The 19,489-nt window shown below is 42.6% G+C and overlaps 1 protein-coding gene across 7 annotated transcripts in view; it reads right to left on the bottom strand.

Moving 5' to 3' along the window:
• The window catches only part of LAMA3 (laminin subunit alpha 3), a 242,243-nt gene extending 223,267 nt beyond the window's left edge, over window positions 1-18,976 (bottom strand). For 2 of the 7 annotated variants that reach the window (XM_036905734.2, XM_036905736.2), the window contains exon 1: window positions 18,380-18,822. In XM_036905734.2, coding sequence (XP_036761629.2) covers window positions 18,380-18,646 — 267 coding nt within the window. In that variant the 5' untranslated portion in view covers window positions 18,647-18,822. Of the gene's footprint in view, window positions 1-18,379 lie in introns of all 7 variants that reach the window. The other 5 variants (XM_057504101.1, XM_057504100.1, XM_057504103.1 and 2 more) reach the window with 4 other exon arrangements.
• Between the last annotated feature and the right edge of the window lie 513 nt (window positions 18,977-19,489).

Raw genomic sequence — 19,489 nt, 5'->3', positions numbered from 1 at the left:
TAATTACATACTTTAAAACTAATTTATAAATTAATTTTAGGAACGCTGGCTTCTCTGAGTTACTCTTAAGTGGTCAGGGTGGGAATCTTTTTTATTTGAAGATTGTTAATCAAATATTCCCCCTCTTTCATTTCTTTTCTTCTTGAAGTTTCAGTGATGTTTATCCTACATCTTGAATGTCATATTTACTGCAAATCAGCTTATGTGAACAATCAAAAAGAATTCAGTAGTGCCCTGAAGGAAATCAGCCTGTTGATTTAGAAGTGAAAAAAGATCAGAAGGATGACTTTTTTAAACGTTGCAGACTCTATAAGCCTTCCAAACAATGTTTCCCTGAGATCTTGATGGATATATCAATCCATGTGAAAACACTACACAGACGGTAGATGTGGGATTGGGGCACCTTCTCAGGGAGGCCAAGGTTACGACCAAGCTCCAAAAGCACAGCCTTGGCAAGAAGAGGGCTTTGGGAGAAAAAAACCTAATGCAGTTTTTTTTTTTAATGCAATGATTGATAACAGTTTTCAAAATGAAACTTATGGAGCAGAGGAGAAGAGATGCACGGCCTTCTCAGACTACAGACCCCTGAGGCAGCCTTCTCCTCCCTTGACTGTCCCTGGGAGGGGCCCTGCGCATCTTCCTGCAGCTGCACCTTCCAATACACATGTGCACTAACCTTCCTGCTCCACGCGGACCCACCAAGAAAAGGGCTGATCTCTGAATGTCTCAGCCATGTCTGATTCAATGTCCTGTTTCCAGGAAGGATTGAAAGAGAAAACTGAGCAAGAGATAAGAACAGCAGGATTTTCTAAAAGCAGGACAAAAAACAGAGGCATGGCACTTGGAGCAGAGGAAATAAAATGGTTATTTCTGTAGAGGATAAATTGTTTTACATTAAAACCCCAAATGTATATACTGTAAACCTTTTTAGAAATATTAGGGGACTTTAGCAAGGTGGCTAAACACAAAATTAATATGCAAAAGTCATTGCATTTCTGTTCAACAGCAGCAAACAACTAGAAAATGCTGTAAAGGTAAAACACCATCTGCAATAGCATCAGAGAATGTCAAGCATCTCCGATGAAAATGTAACAAAATATTTAAACTTCGTGAAGGAAATTTTTAAAACCTAAGTAAATGGAGAGAGACCATTTTCTTGATTGGAAGATAGTATCAAAAACTGGTCAATTCTTCCAGAAATTGGTCTGTCAAGTCAATATGATTCCAATAAACATCTCAATAGGGATTCTCTTGGAACATAATAATTCTAAAATTGATATGGAACCAGTAAAGGACCAAGAAAAGCCAGGATATTGCTGAAGAAGGAGGAGGAAAACTTACCCAAGGTTTCAACACTTATTATGAAGTGATTATAATTAAACCAGAGCAAGACGAACCAAACAAACCTACGGGACAGAAAAGAGAGCCCAAAACAGACCCAAAAAAGGTCCAAAACAGACCTTTTGGAAACCTTAGTATCTAACAGAGGTGGTATGTCAGATCAGTGGGAAAAGGAGGACTATCCTACATCCAGTGGAAAATAAACTCAGATTCCTAGCCAAACCACAAACAAAAATCAACTTTAGACTTAACATCAGAAATAAACTTTAAAATCTTTAAATGAAAAATACAGGTGAATATCTTTACATATTGGGAGGAAGGAAAGATTTCCTAAACAAAATTCACGAAGCATTGACTACAAAAGAAGAGGTAAATTTGACTACACAGGCACACCTCATCTTGCTGCGCTTTGCTTCATTGCACTCACTTCAGTTACTGCATTATTCACAAATTGAAAGTTTGTAGCAACCCGGCATTGAGCAAGTCTATCAGCACCATTTTCCAACAGCATCTGTTCACTTCACGTCTGAGTCACATTTTGGTAATCATCACTATATTTCAAACGTTTTCATTATTACTGTATTTTTTATGGTGACCTATGATCAGTGATTATAACTCACTGAAAGCTCAGAATATGGCTGATATTTTTTAGCAATAAAATATTTTTAAATTAAGGATGCACTTTGTTTTTTTAGATACAATGCCACCACACACTCAATGGACTACAAAACAGCGTAACCATAGCTTTTATAGGCACTGGGATACCAAAAATTTAATTTGAGTTGCTTTTGTGTGACATGCACTTCACTGCAGCAGTCTAGAACTGCACCTGCAAAATCTCCGAGATTAAAATGAAGAATATTGGTTCATCAAGGCACCTTAAAGAAGTAGAAAGAAATGTTACAAGTTGAAAGATATTCACAATAGGCAAGAGGCAGATAGTCTCCAAGGATGGCTGCCAACGATTTTCTCTCCCTCTCAGTATGTCTGCCGCTTCACCCGCCAAGAGGCAGAGGCTATTAACCCTGGGGTTACTCTCCCACTAGAACACAGACTGGCTTTATTAGTTGCTTTGTTGCAGCAGGAATGTCCTTCTGGGATGTTCAAGGCTTTCCTCTTGGAAGCTAGTCTCCAGGCAAGACATCCAACTACCGCCAAACCACCCCAGTGTGAAAAGCCCAAGTCCACCAAGTGAAGGAGCCTGAGATGCCTGACAAGTCAGTGGAGCCCTCTTGGACCGTCCCGCCCGTCTTGGCCAGCTGCCGAATACAGGCAGGCTGAGTTAGCCCAACAATACCCCACCTGGAGCAAGACAAACCACCCCGCTGAGCCCAGTCACCCCACAGACTTGAGAGGAAAAAAAAAATTGTTGTTTTAAGTCACTACGTTTTGGGGTGGTTTGTTACACAAGAATCAATAACTGAACAAAGAATTTAATGTCAACAAAGAACTCTCATCAGAAACATAAACCAAACTCATACAAATCAATGTTAAGTATACGGAGTCCAGTAAAAAGAAATGGGCAAAAGTCAGAATAGGCATTTTACAGAAGAGGAAACACAATGTCAACAAACATTGGAAGAGATGTTCACCCTCCCGGCCATCAGCGATCACAGCAGAACGCAGTGCACTCAGTGTAATACTGTTTTATACGCATTCAGAAGACCCAGGTTTAAAGTTTGAGGCTAACAAGTACTGAAAAGGATGTGGTTGAAGTATGAGTCAGTGCAAAGACTTTGGAAACTATTTTGGCATTATCTCCTGAAGTCAAAAGTTTACTATAGCCCAGAATTCTATCCTCAAGCTCATAACCCAAAAAGAAATGCTTGTACAAGCTTGGCACCATTTTCAAGAACATTCAGAGCAGCACTGTTCACAAGAGCAAAATCCTAGGGAGAGCCTGATGACCCAGCCACAGGAGGCAGTGGTGTATTCACATGAGGAATGAATATATGAACAATAACAACTAAAATGAATATGAAACAATATGAATGAATCTTAGCAATATATTAAGTGCGAAGAAAGCACAATATATACCTTTTATAAAGTTAAGAGCAACCAAAATTAAAAGCACTTTTTAAGAATATATATGTAAATGTATATATGATAAAAAACAGAAAAGCACAGTAATTCAGGATGCTGGTTACCCCTGATTGTGGGAAACAGAGAGATGGGAGATGAGGAAGCCATATGGTTAAACGTAAGTTATCATCAAGGCCTTATTTTTGGTTTGGTCACAAGGTCACAGATGCTTGCTATAATACTTAAAAATCCAACTATCCTTCCACAGACACATTAAAGCAGACCACGCAAGGACCAATGATCAAAGCATGTCATTCATAAACTGAGTGTTGTGAATAATCCATAATCCAATTCTGTGCCTGGGATCCAATAGTTAAAAAAATAACCGTAAAACAGGACCCAAACTGATAAGGGGACAGAGAGAACAAGGAGGATTCTCACATCTTGGTGTCCAATTGTTCATTAGTGCCATCAGCAGCCGTGCACTGACCATCAACTCTGTATTCCATGCTATTTCAGACAGAGATGAGGATACCGGATGATAAACAGGACAAGGCACTCCCGCTCTGAATTATGACAAGCCTATTTTTAGCCTACTCATTTGGGAAAGAGCAGATGTAACCGAAGGGACAAAGAGGACAGGGGCAGAGATGTTCAAATAAACAACAAACGAGAGTTGAGATCCAAGGCTGGAAGGCCCCGGAGGATGATCCAGTGTTTGGTCAGAGGCCCATGCAGTGACCACATTTTTTTTCAGAAGGATGGAAAAAAACTGTCTCTCCCAATTCCTAACACTTTTGGTGATGGTCCTTAACTACAAGCCTCTCATCTATTACCAGTTTGCAACTGAATTCACAATGTTAAAAACTGTACTGTTCTAAGATGCTAGAGGCTGAGTATAACAGTGCTCTCTAACATGACTTCCCTTTTATTGTTTGAATATTCATCATTTATTCAGCTTTTCCAAATTGCCTACAATGTGTAGAGGACGGTGTTGGTTGCTGGGGTGAAATCAAACAAACAAACACAAAGAGTTGGACTGTGCCCCTAGCGAAATGTAATGGGAGAGGAGAGAAGCAACTCGAATGCCACCTATTACCAAAAGGTGCTGGGATGGAGATTGCACGGCTGTGGGAGCCCAGGAGAGGCCACCTTTCCTCACTTTGCTTAATCATCACAACACTCTCAGACTGTGTCAAAGCATTCCAAACTTACAGACAAAAAAAGCAAAGGCTCAAAGAGGTGAAAAGCCTTGTCCCAAACCACACAGCCAGCCAGGACATGCAGGAACCAGGACCTATGAGTCTGGTGGGTCTGGTAACGTTACTTACAGCCCAGAACACTTTCCATCCTCGCCTAGCCACTCTGCAGGCTACATCAAAGAGCCTAGTCTGAGATTTGGACAGAGAATGAGGCTGCACTGGAATAGCAATTATGTGATTTTCCAAATTCCTGCCCACTACCAGATGTGTGGAAAGAGACCCAGCTTAGGGTCTGTCAGGAGCTGAAATGCATGCCCTGTGGGGATGCATTTCATACAGCAAGATGAGCATTATCCACTCTCAGCCCTCAACAACCCCACTAGGCATCACCACATTCGTGCTGCCACAAACCCTCCTCCCAGCCATCCCATCACTCACAAAGGTTCCTGAGGCTACATGCTTCATTAAAGGAACTGTCTCAAGTGTGCAAACCCAAGCCAGCTGGAGCCTTGATGTGGAGAACATTCTGGAGTGAACCCATTCCAAACGGGATTACTTCTTTGCAAAGACCTTGTTCAGAGCATTCTCCCTCTTAGAGGCACCAAAGCAAATTGGCCTGGTTACTGATGATTAAGATAAGCATTTTGTAAGTTTCCTCAGACCTCTACATCAGCACATAGTGGGGTTGAAGGGCATTGACAAAGCCCAGGAGAGTGCCCAGCTCTGCCGCCCCAACACAGATTCCCCCCACTGGGGATGGGATGTCACACCTTCAGTGTGCTAGGTTCCTGGAAATAGGGATGGGATAGATCTATGAAACAAGGGACTCAAGGTAGGCTTGGGTGTTTGTTTTTTAAAGGCAGATAAGCAAATGTCTGAAAAATTTATACCTATTGCTCAAAAACTGGATCCATTCAGGCCAAATTCTGGAGGTTTCTTTACTTTTAACTCATTTCAAAGAGATGCATTTTGGAGACAAATGATGGAGGTTCAAATCCTGCCTCTACCAGTCTACAGCTTCAAAATGTTAGTTGAATTATTTCGCCTCCTTTGAGCCCCATTTTTCTTTCGTTTAAAATGGGCTCACACCACCAATCTTATGCTGTGGGTGTGAGGACTCAATGAGACACCATCAATAATGTGATCACACTGCCTTTGGAACCACTGGGTGGTTTAAAATGCAGATCTTGGGCCCTGCCCTGGACACACAGAATCAGCATTCTGATGGGAGCCAGGAATCAGAATTTACAGGAAGCACCCCGGGTGATTCTTCTGTCCCCTGCAGTCTGGGGCCACAGAGGCCACAGTGATGGGGGCGTGTCGTATATGGATCTTGCAGCAGTAGTCACACAAGTAGCCCATTGATGGTAGTGATAACAGAAGGAAACCCATGTGCCCAACATGGCACCTTACACGTGCTCTTATTTTTCACAACAAATCTATAAGGCGAGTTTCAATCATTAGCCCTTTACAGGTAAGAAGTCAGAAGCACCAAAGAGCTTGAGCAATTTGTTTAAGTGTCAAAGTCAAGACAGGAGCCCAGGGAAGGACGCCTCCCAGGGGAGGAGGAAGTAAGGGCGGGGTAGGAGGAGGGGATGAGGGGCAGAGCGTCCAGGAGCAGCAATGACAGCATCCGGTCATTGGTAACCACTGGCACCTCAGAGATTTAGGCTTGGTTGAAGAAACGTGTTTTCCTGCTGGGCACCGCCTACCTGTGAGTCAGGTACAGACAGGTAATAGAAGATTTTCAGGCTTCTTTTAGGCTTCTCCATCACAGACTACTGAGAACTGTGCTTTTCTATATTGGCGTAGTGTTTCACTATATTCCCTCTTTTACTTTCCTAGAAATTATTTGACACATTCCCTGTGCTCTTCAAACCCTCTCTGCCCTCTTCCCTTCTCCTGATGAACCTACTAAATTTGCTCTTCTCCCTATTCCATAAACCTCCCTGCCTCTTTGCCCACACGCCTGCCCTGCCCCACCCCCCAATTGCTGTGGAGAAGCTGTCTGGCCCCCAAAGCCCCCTGCAGCCCAACACACACACACACACACACACTGAGCTGTCCCTCCTGCCTGCTCAAGGGCATCGTGGCAGCAATCACACCCTCTCCGCACACACACTCTCCTGCATCTCACTTGAGCCCTCTGCTAGACGTGCCCAACAGCAGATCACAAATGTGCTTGAAACCGCCTCCCACTGCACCCTCCCCTGCTCCACCTGACCCACACAGACCCTCCTGCTGTTGCTCATTCACTCCGAGGATGTTCCCACCCCAGAGTCTCTGCATTTGCTCTTCCCTCTCCTGGGAACATGCTTCTCCCAGACTTAAGCTCCTCTTCTGAGAGGGCTTCCCTATTAGCTCCATGCAAAGCAGGGCTGCACTCCACCATTTCTATCCTCTATCTCTTTCTTTTGAGTAGGAACCACTCAGTGTGTCTTTTTTTTAACCATTCTTTTTTCTGGATTCTGAGTGTCCTGAGGGTCCTTGAAGAGACTTGTTCACTACCAAGACCCATACGTGGCACAAGATACACACTTAATCTGTGTTCATTTAATAAATTAAAACAGCATAAACTATTTGGTTCAGGAAGTATAGTAGAAATGATAAACAAGTTAATTAGTGATGGGGAGGAACAGTAATCCCACATGTGGACCCTCTTTCTCCCCACAGGGAAAAAGTACACAGATATATGTGTGTGAGCATGAGCACATGTGTGCGATTTTACTTTTAACATCAGAAGCTGAGCTCCCATTTTAAAAAACAACAGCAAATTGCAGGCTGATGCCTGTGTCACCAAGCTCATTAGAAAGCAGCGTAACTAAATCTAGGCTTGCTTTCCCCTCTGATGGAATATATAACAGTTAGGGCACTGTGGCTTCCCGAGTTCGTGGAACACCGAGAGTGTCCCCACCTCAAGGCCCTTGTACCTGTGGGCCCTCTGCCTGGAACACATTCCTCACCTTCTCCATGGGCCTAGCTTCCTCCCAACTCTCAGGTTTCTGCACCAACACCACCTCCTCAGAAAGGCCTCCCTGTCTACTCAACCTAGAGGAGATTCCCTTTGTTAATTAATCCCTATCACAAAACCCTGTTTATTCCCCCCAAGACACAATAAAAATCATGGCTGCAGTCTCCCCAGAGAATGTTAGCTCCCTATGGGCAGGGACCTTCTCTGCCTGTTCAGAACTGTATTCCCAGCCCATCATACCCCCATCCTCTGTGCTTGCCACTCAGATGTCAATAAATATTTGTTAAATATATGAGTGGATGAATATTGCACACATCTCCGGCTAAAAATTCTTTCCTTAGTTGATAAGTATCTCCATTAGGGATCATCCACAAAAAGACATTCTAGCAGCTCCTGTTGTGCTTCCCAGGGTTGACGTGGTCCAAGAGGTCAGCAATCCAGTGTGAAGGCAGCAACCAAGAAAGTTCACTGGCTGCGTGGTGTGGGCAGAGCAAAGGGGAAGGTGCTGGCTCCCCTGAGTTCCATTTCTCCCCATGAAGCGGCAGCAGCAAGGGTCAGATGACAGGAGAATCACCTCACTGCCAAGGCTCCTGCCTTTTTATGGGCCCAGAGGCTTGGGAGTGGACAAAGAGAAGCAGCAGTACAAAAGCCCTGAGTCAGGGTGAGGAAAGCACTGCAGCCGTGGCACCCTATTCAGGCATCTCAGTGGAGGCTCCTGGCAAGTGCTCAGAATGCAGACATGCACGTGAGCAGGGCCATGTCTGGGGGTGCACAATCCAGATTGCATCGCCCTCCAGATGATGCATTCACTGCAGACAAGTCCAGAGTAGGGTGAGCAGCTTCCCCAGGAGGCCTGCCAGTAAAAGCCAGTCTGTTGTCTGTGCTTGGGCCTCAAACATCACATGTAGGATTTTGACCCGGAAATGGAGTCTCACCCATCTCTGTAAAAATCTTTTCAGTGCTTCACCACACTCTGCCCAGGCACCTCTTCCCCACAGCTGATAATCCTTTGTGCTGCAACATTTCACCACTGTTTTTATTTTTTCTGGTGAAGCTGGAGAACCACTGGTTACAAACAGCTCAGTGAGGATTCTGAAGGCCCTTGGCCTCATCCTCCTTTAGGTTAGCCAAGCACTTCTACTGTGATTTGTTTTGGCTGTGACCCTCCTAAGCGACAGTGGCAACTGCTATATCTAACAGCCAGAGGGAAACCATACCCAGAACCAAGTGATCAAAGGAAAATGAGGCTTCTTATAACAACATCAAGTGTGTGAGAGGTGCAAAGAGCTACGTGCAAGTCGGCAGGGTGCTCAGAGGGAGGAGATATTAATTTAACACATACATACATAACACCAATGCTTGGCACTGTGGAACCTGCCTACTTTTAAATTCAACACCTCAGACCCTTATCTGTCTTCCAAAGGGAGGTTTTTGAAAATTCAGGTAATTTTTGTCAAACAGCATCTCCATCAAGGTATTGTCTAGCAGGAAAATTTTATGATGGTGTTGCCCTTTTAATGTTTCTTCAAAAAGCATCTACAGAGTGTCTACAACAAGCTGCCAAAGAGGAGAGACGTGAACAGGAAATTGTGACCCCACCCTCAGGGAGCTCGTGATCAATATAAAGATACAGATGAAAATAAATGGCTCTAAGATGATGAATGGAATTTGCGAAGCAATGGAGAGTTTGGCTGGAACTCAGGGAGGAATAGTTAGCTCAGCAGTAGCAGCACAGTGCAGTGGGTAAGAGCAGGAACTGTGCAGCCAGAGCACTTGGCTTTACCATATACTAGCTGTGTGATCTTGAACAAATCACTTGAGCTCTCTGTGCTTCAGTTTCCTCATATGTAAAATGAATATGCTAAGAGTACCTCCTTCACCGACTGTTGTGAGGATTAAAAAGTCGGCATGTGTAAGATGCTTTAGAACACTGCCAAGCTTTGATGTTATGTATGTATGTGTTAAATTAATATCCTGCACTAATTAGGGGGGCAAGTCCCCTGGTTACTAGGCTGTTCTGCCTACTCACCATTCTGCCCCTTATTTGGTGTCACTCCTATAAACAGTATGTGCAGTATACTGTACAACTTGAAAGTAATGGAGAATTGCTTTTCCCCCCGCTTCTCACAGTTAAGATGTACAAGGAAAACTGAATAAATCTATGTTACTCCCTAGCTAATATTCATTTATTAATTCCACATGTATTTTCTGAGTATCTAGGATGGGCAAACCGCTGAGAGAATACAATATGCTTATGACATTGGGAACCTGGCAGGACACATGGGACTCAATGAGTTGGCTTTCCCCAGGGCAGGTTCCACCCTGCTGGCATGAGGATCCAATCAAGGCCCTACTGGTTCATGCAAACAGCTCTTTTCTGTGAAGCAGAAAAAGGTTCTTTGCCTCTGAACAGATACAGCTTTGCCCAGTCTGGATTTCAACCCCTGCTTCCCCCTTGGCCAGAAGCCCACATATTCAGCACAACCATAGGCAGTTCCATTAACCAAGACCACTGAGGTACCAATTAATAACTTCTTCCTCACTAGGCAAACAATTCTAGAATGCTGATCAAGAGTTAATGCAGGTTTCATGAAAGCCTGAATCACAACTGGAAATAAATTTATGATCAGGAAGAATCAAGTATTACTGCCACCAAAACTAACCTTAAGAAATTGATACTTCCCCAATATTACTTTAGCAATAGAAAATGTGTCCCTACATAAATAAATATCTGAAGTAGTTATTAACACAATACCAAGACAATTTAACATTGCTATTCTACAGATGTCTACAGAAGTCTTTATATCCATGGATTATTTAGTATGCCAAATACGTTCATACATAATGTACTGTACATTTCCTTAATAAAATAATTTTTTACTCAAAAATTTTTAATGACTTTTGATAAGTCATATTTGTAGCATAGCACTTTAAAAGTCTTACCTAAGATTTTTTTCACCCCATGAAAAACCACATTTATTGAGCACTACATATCAAGAAACATATTAAATGCTTTTTATCCTCCCAATAGATCTGTGAGATAGACACTATTATTAATCCTGTTTTATATATGGAGAAATTGAGATTATGTAATTTCCAAGGTCAGCGAGCTGGTACAGTAGAATTCAAACTCAGATCTACATGTTTGTAAAGCTAAAGTTCTTCACTTCTGAGAGGAAATAGTTTGATAATATGTACAATGAGGTGATATTCTGTTTTACCTCATAGGAGTTTCCCTGTTCTTTTAAAAGAAAAAAAAAAAAAACAGGCCATAAAAAAGCTACTCAGCTACAGAAAGAGCATGTCTGGAACATCTTTGCATACTCAGCATCTAGCACGATGCCTGCATGGCATGAGAGAGCCACTTCAGTGTTTATAAATTAATAAGTTAAAAGAAAAAGAAATTAAAGGTGTACAGATTTGGAGAAATAAATCAAACACATGTGATCCTGTAAGTAGAAAATCCTAGATGGTCTACAAAAAAATTACAGCAGAGCAGAGAATACAAAATCAAAATACAAAAGTCAGCTGCATTTCTAATGTAGATGTGTGTGCATATAGGAACTGGTAGATATACATATATTTCCCAGCTCTGTCCACTGAAAAAGTCTAGAAGCAATGCTACAATAGTAACAATAAGGACACCTCATACCCAGATCTTGATTTCTAACCACCACACTCAGTTAAAATAAATAAATAAATAAACTAGAGCTCCTTGGAAAGGTCCAAGGCTGGAGTAAAGAAAATAGAAAATGACCCCAGAACATCTTGTGGCACCAGAAAGTAAGAAACACTCAAAAAAAGAGACATGAGGTATCACCAAAAATGACAAAGGAAGGAGCTTCAGAGATCTCTCCCTCCACTGAGGCAACAATTAATCGGCAAAACCTGTCTCAGTGAACTTTTCCAGAAATCTGGAACCTATTCAAAAACCTACAACCACCTACGATCAGTAACTTGAAGATAAGTCAATAAATTATCCAGCCTGAGGATAAGAAAGAAAAAAGAGAGAGAAAAATAAATAAAGCTCAAAGCACCTATGGCACACTATAAAATGGATCAACATACACATTATGGAAGTCCCAGAAGGAGAGAAGAGGAAGAGGCAGAAAGGCTATTTGAAGAAATGATGCTTGAAATATCTCAAATTTGATGAAAGATGTAAATCTACACATCAAAGAAACTTAAACTCCAAGTAGGATAAACTCAAAGATATCCACACTGAGACACACTATAATCAAATGTCAAAAGACAAAGAAATTTCTTGAAAGCAGCAAGAGAGAAGCAATTCTTCATATACAAGGGATCCTCAATAAGATGGACAGCCTATTTTTCTGTGGAAACCATGGAAGCCAGAAGGCAGTGAAATGATACTTAAAGTTCTAAAAGAAAAACTATCAGCCAAGGCTATACCTGGTAAAATTATCCTTCAAAGGTGAGGGATAAATTAGGACATTCCTAAATAAACAAGAGCTGAAGGAGTTTTTGCTAGTAGACCTCGCTAAAGGGAATCCTTTGTACAGAAATGAAAGGAAACTAGGCAGTAATGTAAAGCCATATGAAGAGAGAAAGAATACCAGTACAGACAATTACACAGGTAAATACAGCCAGCATTATTGTAGTTTTGGTTTGTAACATTTTTCCAAAAGACAAATGCATAAAACAGTTCTATATTTATGTTGATGGGCAACAATGTATAAAGATGTCATTTGTGATAACATCATAAAGAGGGGAAACAGACCTGTAGAGGAGCAGTTTGGGATACTTTTGAAGCTAAATTGATATCAACTCAAACTGGGTTGTGATAAATTTAGGATATTAATTGTAATTCCCAGAGTAACCACTCAGAAAAAAAAATTTTTTTTAATATACAGGAAAGGAAATGAGGAGGAAACCAAAATGGTACATTAAAAAAAGAAACTAAATACAAAAGAAGGTAATAATGGTGGAACTGAGGAACCAAAAAAAGTAAGACACATAGGAAATAGCAAAACAGCAGAAGCAAGCCCTTCCTTGTCAATAATCTACTTTAAATGTAAACAGATTAAATTTACCAATTAAAAAGCAGAGATTGGCAGAACAGACATTAAAAAAACAACCACCATGATCCAAATATATGATGTCTAGAAGAGGATTCACTTTAGATTCACAGACACAAATAAGTTGAGAGTGAAAGGACAGAAATAGGTATTACATGCAAATAGTAACCAAAAGAGAGCTGTGGTGGCTTTATAATATCACACAAAACAGACTGTAAGTCAAAAATAATTACAAGAGATAAAGATAGAGATTACACATTGATAGCCAATCCATCAAGAAAATACAACAGTTTAAATGTATCTGCACCCAACAAAAAAGCCTCAAATAAACATGAAGCAAAAATTGACACAACTGAAGGTAGAAATAGTTCTATAATAACAGTTGGGACACTTCAGTAGCCCACTTCAATAGTGGGAAGTTTCTCAAAAACTTAAATATAAACTTACTATAGGATCTAGCAATTCCACTCCTAGGAATCTACCTGTGAAAACTGAAAACAGACGTCCACACAAAGATTTGTTTGTGATGTTCACAGCAGCAATACTTATAATAGCCAAAACTTAGAAACAATGCAAATATCCATCAACTAGTGAGTGGATACAGAAAATACAATATAGCCATACAACAGAATACTATTTTCTGCAATAAAAAGAAAAAGCCATTAAATTGTGCAACAATATGAGTGAACCTAAAATGATTATGCTAAGTGGAAGAAATAAGACACAAAAGAGCACATGTTGCATGATTCCATTTACATGAAATTTCCAGAAATGGCAACTTTTTAGAGACAGAAATCACACCAGTGCAGTCAGGTACAGAGAATGAGGGCACAGTCACAAGAGACCTGTTGGGGCTGCTGGAAATGTTCTAATCATAGTTGTGATAGTTGCACAACTCCATAAATTTACCAAAAACTACTGAATTCACACTTACAGTGGATGCATGTTATGGTATTTAAGTTATGCCTCAATAAAGCTGTCAAAAATGACTCACATGTTTCAATCTAGTTTTGGCAAAAGATGTGAAGAAAATATGTAGTTTTCACATTTGTGCTTGCTCTAAAGATGTTAAACACACACAGCTCTCTTTCTGTAATGGCTTAGGTGTAGTTTTCTTACAAGTAAGGGACTGAAATTAATAACTTTTAATCCTCTCCTTTCCCTATGACTGTATATTCTTCTCAGATTAAATGATCCATTCTCAATGGTACAGGTAATTTAGAGCATGAAGAAAAATCTTGAACTCAAGGACTGAACATTCCCAGTTCCAACTATTCATCAGCAACCCTGAAGGTTAGGGAGCTCCTGATTTGTAATCTGATTTGTTGAGGAAGACATTTGAACTGCTGTTATTCTGGTGTGGAGAACCATGTTTCTTCACTGGTGAAGTGAACCTGGCTCTCCAAGGGAAAACATTTGTGTTGGTCTTTTTAAATAATTTGTACATAAACTTTCATTGCTAACCTTTGGCTAATGTCCACAAACACATAGCAACAATTAGGAAAATCATTTTTTAAAAAAAACTCATCCTGAAATTGCCAACTACTCATTTGTCGGAAGTCTCAAAATCACTCTTATCATTAATATCGCTACAAATACATCAATGGACTTGGTAAAGTCTTAGATTTCCCAGCCCTCTCACAAAATTCCCACATCAGTTTAACAAAGGAAAGGCCCTTGTTGAAGTTAACAAATGATTCCCTTTCACAATAGTTCTATAAACAGAGCCTTAGTGAAACTGAGTTTCCTGTTTATGGCCATTAATCCAAGTTACACAAACACACAATTGAGACTGCTTTGTCACAAGCCAGTGTGTGCTTCCCTATCAATATCATTCAGATCAGGTATCAATCCCTAGTCATAAATTAAAGTGTAATGAAGGAACATACAAAAGATGCGTTTGAACTGTCAATGAACAAAGTCAAGATCATATGTTTGGTAAACATGTACATTTAATTCCTTGTGAGTATAGTATTTTGTAAGTATAGTATTTATGCCAATTAAGCTACACCAAACACAAGGTTATATTTTTGACATATCCTTCCACTTCCATTTTATCACCTTCTCTATCAGACATCAGTAATAATGTTTTTAGATTCCATAAGTAAACATTTAAAATTAAAGCACAAAGTGTGACATATTTCTGTTGTAATTACCTTTCAACAGAAAAAAATTAATTTTTAAAACATATTTTGAAAAGCCTATTTTTCTTGTCTACTTTTTACATTAACTCCTTTACAGCCTTTAACTGTATCTTCACTCCCCCATCCTTTCATTAAATATTTTCCAAGCACCTGTACTGTTCCAGGCTTTGTGCTAAGCAATGGGGACACCGCTGTGAACCAGACAGCCAGGATCCCTGAATCCCAGAGCTCTCAAACACCAGAAACTCAGTGTCTGAACAGTAACAAGTATGTAAAATCTAATTTAGTAAATCTCAAGTCCAGAGAAACCACAGTGAACTTCTTTTACACAACAAACAAAATCCAGACTTTTAAAACTCCCTGCCTGTTGACCCATGCTACCATTCAAGTATCAGCATTGTCACTACAGAATCAGGACCATAAATCCAGGTTTCTGGTTTATTCTAAGAGTTGACTTTTATTCAGTTTTCACATTTTTTGCAAAATCCTTTTGGCTTGAAATTCTAAATCCTGGCTGGCCCCAAAGATTTATTTTTAGAAAGTTTGAAAAATAGAACTACTTTAGTTAACTCTTCTCCATTACCCACCTTAAGCTGCACATGAGCAGAGGCAAGACAGTCACCACACAGGTACAATGAACAAAGTCAAGATCATATGTTTGGTAAATAATTTGTACATAAACTTTCATTGTTAACCTTTGGCTAATCATCCTATTCTCTCTTCTCTTCTGCCACCCATCTCCTACCACCCCTCACTCTTCTGAAAGGCAGGTCTGTACCAACTGGGCTGCCAACACTGGGCAGGAGCAAATGTCTAATAGCCTGGCTTCTGGACCTCAGCTTCCAACACACTTCTCTCCTCAATTAGATGAGAACCTGTCACATCACCAGTGCCGTTTCTCAGGCCCTCAGCTGTGAAAGCAGAAAGCACTCAACTGAACTTCTGGTCACCCCTTGTTTTTAGGGAAGAGTAAAGCCTAACACCAGATAGCATTCTTTTACTGCAGGCTGCACTCTGGCCTGGAAATGCAGCCTGCCCAGTGACCTAGAAAGCCACTTCCTACTCCATCTAGGACTAGGAACCCGGTTCACCCAGGTTTAACGACCTATCCTGGAAACTCAATCAGAACCGGAACATGACCTTTCTGGACTTCCAAAACAATAGTGTCAACCTATGAGCACTTGATAAAAATACCACTTGAGGAGAAAGAGAGTGGGCCCATTTCTATGCAAATCTGGGGCAGAGGAGACAGCTGGAAATTCCTTCGCCTTGTCTTTGCTCTCCCCTTAATTAGAACAGTTCTCTCCAATGTTGAGTGTGCCAGGCAATCCAGTGGGGTGCAAAAAGGGAATATTAAAACATTTATTGTACTTAAAATGAAGAAATCAATATTTATTAATAATTAATATACAGATTGCTTAGTCTACACACAGTCCACAAGTCAGCTGGTCACAAGTGACCAATGGTCCTGAACTTCTGCCCAATGGAAGAGAAGGGGTTCCACCAGGATATCATCTGACCAGACACATCCAAGCTTACCTGTGCCCGGTTAAGTGGACATGTGGAATCTATTCTCCTAAATAGCTGAACAGTCACAACCTGGTATTGAAACGGGGAGTGACCCCCAAATCTGACTATACCAGTTCACGAGTTATCTCATGGTAAAGTTCTTAGAAGACTTTTTAAATTTAAAGATGAGTTACACCTTTTTATTTTTCACAATTCCAATTCTGACTTCTTTCAGAATGACGAGTGGCTGCCTGCCAGTAATATACCACCTGAGAGGTATTTATAGAACAGCAGGCATATCTACCCTGTTTCATCAAAGTAAATTTGCTGCTTTAACAATATGTGAAAAAATAAATACTATTCTAAAGAAATACATGCTGTAGAAAGAGTGTTTTGAGAAATCGATGTTTGGAAATGTCTCAGCTTTGGTTGCTGAAAAGATGGAACTGCGTTACTCTAAAAGTTCTCATCTTTGCACATTTTAAAAACATGGAAACAGAATTTCATAACAATTTTAATATTTTACAAAAGAAAACTTGTGGTGAGCTTTGAATCTATTGTTTAAAGCATGAAACATCACCTTCCTACCAGGAAGTATTGAATGCCCCTGGAAAAGTGAACATTTACTGGCAAAGTTTCTACTTGTAAAAAATTTTGGAATAACTGAAGGATGAGGCAGAAATATGAGCACCAGGATTTAGCTAACACAGCATCAGACCTGTGCATGTTCACATGGGATTCCCTGCTTAGAAAGGCCCATCACTTAATTTAAGGCTCTGCTATCACCGTCTTGAAATTTGTAAGTTTTGAATAAGGGGCTCCACATTTTCATTTTGCACTGGACTCTGTAAATTACATAGCTGGTCCTGGAACTCAGCAGTCAATGGAATTCTTCCATTTGAATCTATGGACTTGTGAAGGTATCATTTCAGCTATTCAGTGACAACCACTAAATTCAAGTATTAATATAAAACCAACTTTGAATCACTGCCTCGTAAGTGCTAAACTTGTCAAAAATAATTGTACACATAATTATATCATATATATATCTGTATATTTGTAAACGGTTATATGCGATCACAAAACAGAGAAAGCAAAATTACATGAGACTATTAACAGAAAATTGTTAAGTATTTTCATCATTATTTTCTTTATTTCTGTTTTTGCATGGTTTATAGTTTATACAAACAATATATTAATAAAGTAATACATGCATATAAAATATAAGTAAGCACATATTGACACTGCATATTCAACAACTTGTCAGTTATGAAAGTGCATAGTCAAAAGAGTTTCTAAAACAGTGACCTAGATTCTCAATGATTATCTTTTTCACTTTTGGAGCCCAAGCTCCGAAACTGCCACCTCTTTGGAGGATTTGGCTGTGTGCAAATCCAGCTGCTCTACTCAACGACACGGGCAGGTTTCTTAACCTGCTCACCTACTCGGTTCCTAGCGCTTTGTGAGGGTCGTGGAGAAAGAGCGGGCACACCTCCAGATGCTCATGGAGCTCCAGGGATGCAATCAGCACCCCAGGTGTTCCTGGTACGAGTCTCTGGCGGGCTCGGAGCGTCGTGTCTAGCTCTGTTCATTTCAAGCCTGACTCGCCCCAGTGACTGAATGGTGGCACTTCAGGCAATAGGGTGAAGTGCATCTTTTAGTGCAATTGAGTGATACTATATATAATCTCTTAAAAAATTCTCTTAAATACCTGCAAGAGCCAACTGCCACCAACTTCTCAGAACAAGGTCTGTGAGAAGAGGGGCCTCTAGGGAGGCGAGCGCGTGAAGCCTGGGGGGGCTCCGGCCCCGCGCTACCTGGGTGTCCATGGAGACCGGGACCGCAGTTCCACGGACACCTTACCGCGCAGCTTCAGACCTTGTCCTCCGTGCGCCCAGACTGAACCTGGCCTCCATCCACTTCGCGCGCTTCGTGCTCCCCGCCTCGGGCGCGTGGGCAAGGGCGGGGCTCCCGTAGGGTCACTCCCGGGGCCTCCGGCCCGCGCAAGGACTGGGGAGCCCTTCCCGGTCGCCTGGGGTCACAAGCGCGCTTGGGAAGGGGCTCAGTCCCTTCGTCCCGGGGCCGCGGGTGGGTAGTCGCACGGGGAGGGCGCCCGCCGCCCGCCGCCCTCGCGCTCTCCCGGGTCCTCACCTGGATGGGGTGGCCGCTGCCGGGGGCGGGGGGACCCCCCACCAACTTGCAGTAGAGCTCGGGCCGGGGCCGCGCGCTGCCGGCCGCGCGCTCCCCGCAGGTGGCGGTGGCCCAAATGCGCGCCGCCTCGGCCAGGTTGAAGTAGGGCGGGTGCAGGCTGAGCCGGGCCGCGGCCGCGCACCCGGCGGGCACAAGCGGTCCCAGCAGCAGCGGGAGGAGCAGGAGCGGCCTGGGCGCCCAGCCGCGAGGCCGCGAGGCCGCCGCCATCCCGCCGCGCACGCAGGCCGGGCGCGGGCGCCGGCGTTGCCGGCTCTGGGTCGGGAACCTGCCGCGGGCGCAGCGCGCACCCGGGAGCTCACAGCGCCCGGCCTGGCCAGCGGCCACCTGGTCCGCCCGCGCGCCGCAGCCTCGGCGGGCCGGGAGCCAGCAGGCGTTCCCCCGCCCAGCCACACTCCCCAGCGGCGGGACCGCCCCACCTTCCCACCGCCAGGCAGAGAAGCCAGCTCTGGACCTCGGACACGGGGGAAGGCGGCCTGCAGTGAATTTGGGGGAGACAACAGAGGAAACGGCCACTGCCTGCAGAGCTTACAGTGGAGACACTCTGATTTCCCAGACAAGTCTCAGATGTCAAAAGACAAGTCCTGTCAGTTCTCAAACACTGCGCACCTCTGACATCTGCTGCTGCACTGAGTCTGGGGAAAGGAGCTCGCGGGGAACTGGGCGTGACGGGACGTACACTTTTCAAGCACTGCCAATAGCGCAAGAGGTAGCGTGCCAAGCTGGAGAATTACCTTGGGGCAAATCCTTTACATGCCCAACCTGCTAAACTTTGCAGATAAACTCAGAGATGTTGAGTGAATTACTTAAACTGCCAAACTGACCTCTGGGCAAAAGACATTACCCCCTGGGCTGAGACTTGGTCTGGTATGCAGGACACTTCACCGAAACCTAGCGTTCCTAGGCCTGCTAAGCATTTAGAGGCTGGTGTCATTGCTGACGGCCAGGTCAAGTAAAATGCTCCAGAGAAAGTAGGAAGTAGGACTAGCTTGAGTTGGACATGGCCTGAGCAAAGACTGGGATAGGATAAATATGGTACAATTGAAAGGAGAG

Source organism: Manis pentadactyla, chromosome 6, assembly GCF_030020395.1.
Source record: "Manis pentadactyla isolate mManPen7 chromosome 6, mManPen7.hap1, whole genome shotgun sequence".
Lineage (NCBI taxonomy): Eukaryota > Metazoa > Chordata > Mammalia > Pholidota > Manidae > Manis > Manis pentadactyla.
Note: the sequence above shows the minus strand (reverse complement) of the source record. Positions and strands in the feature narration are given on the sequence as shown.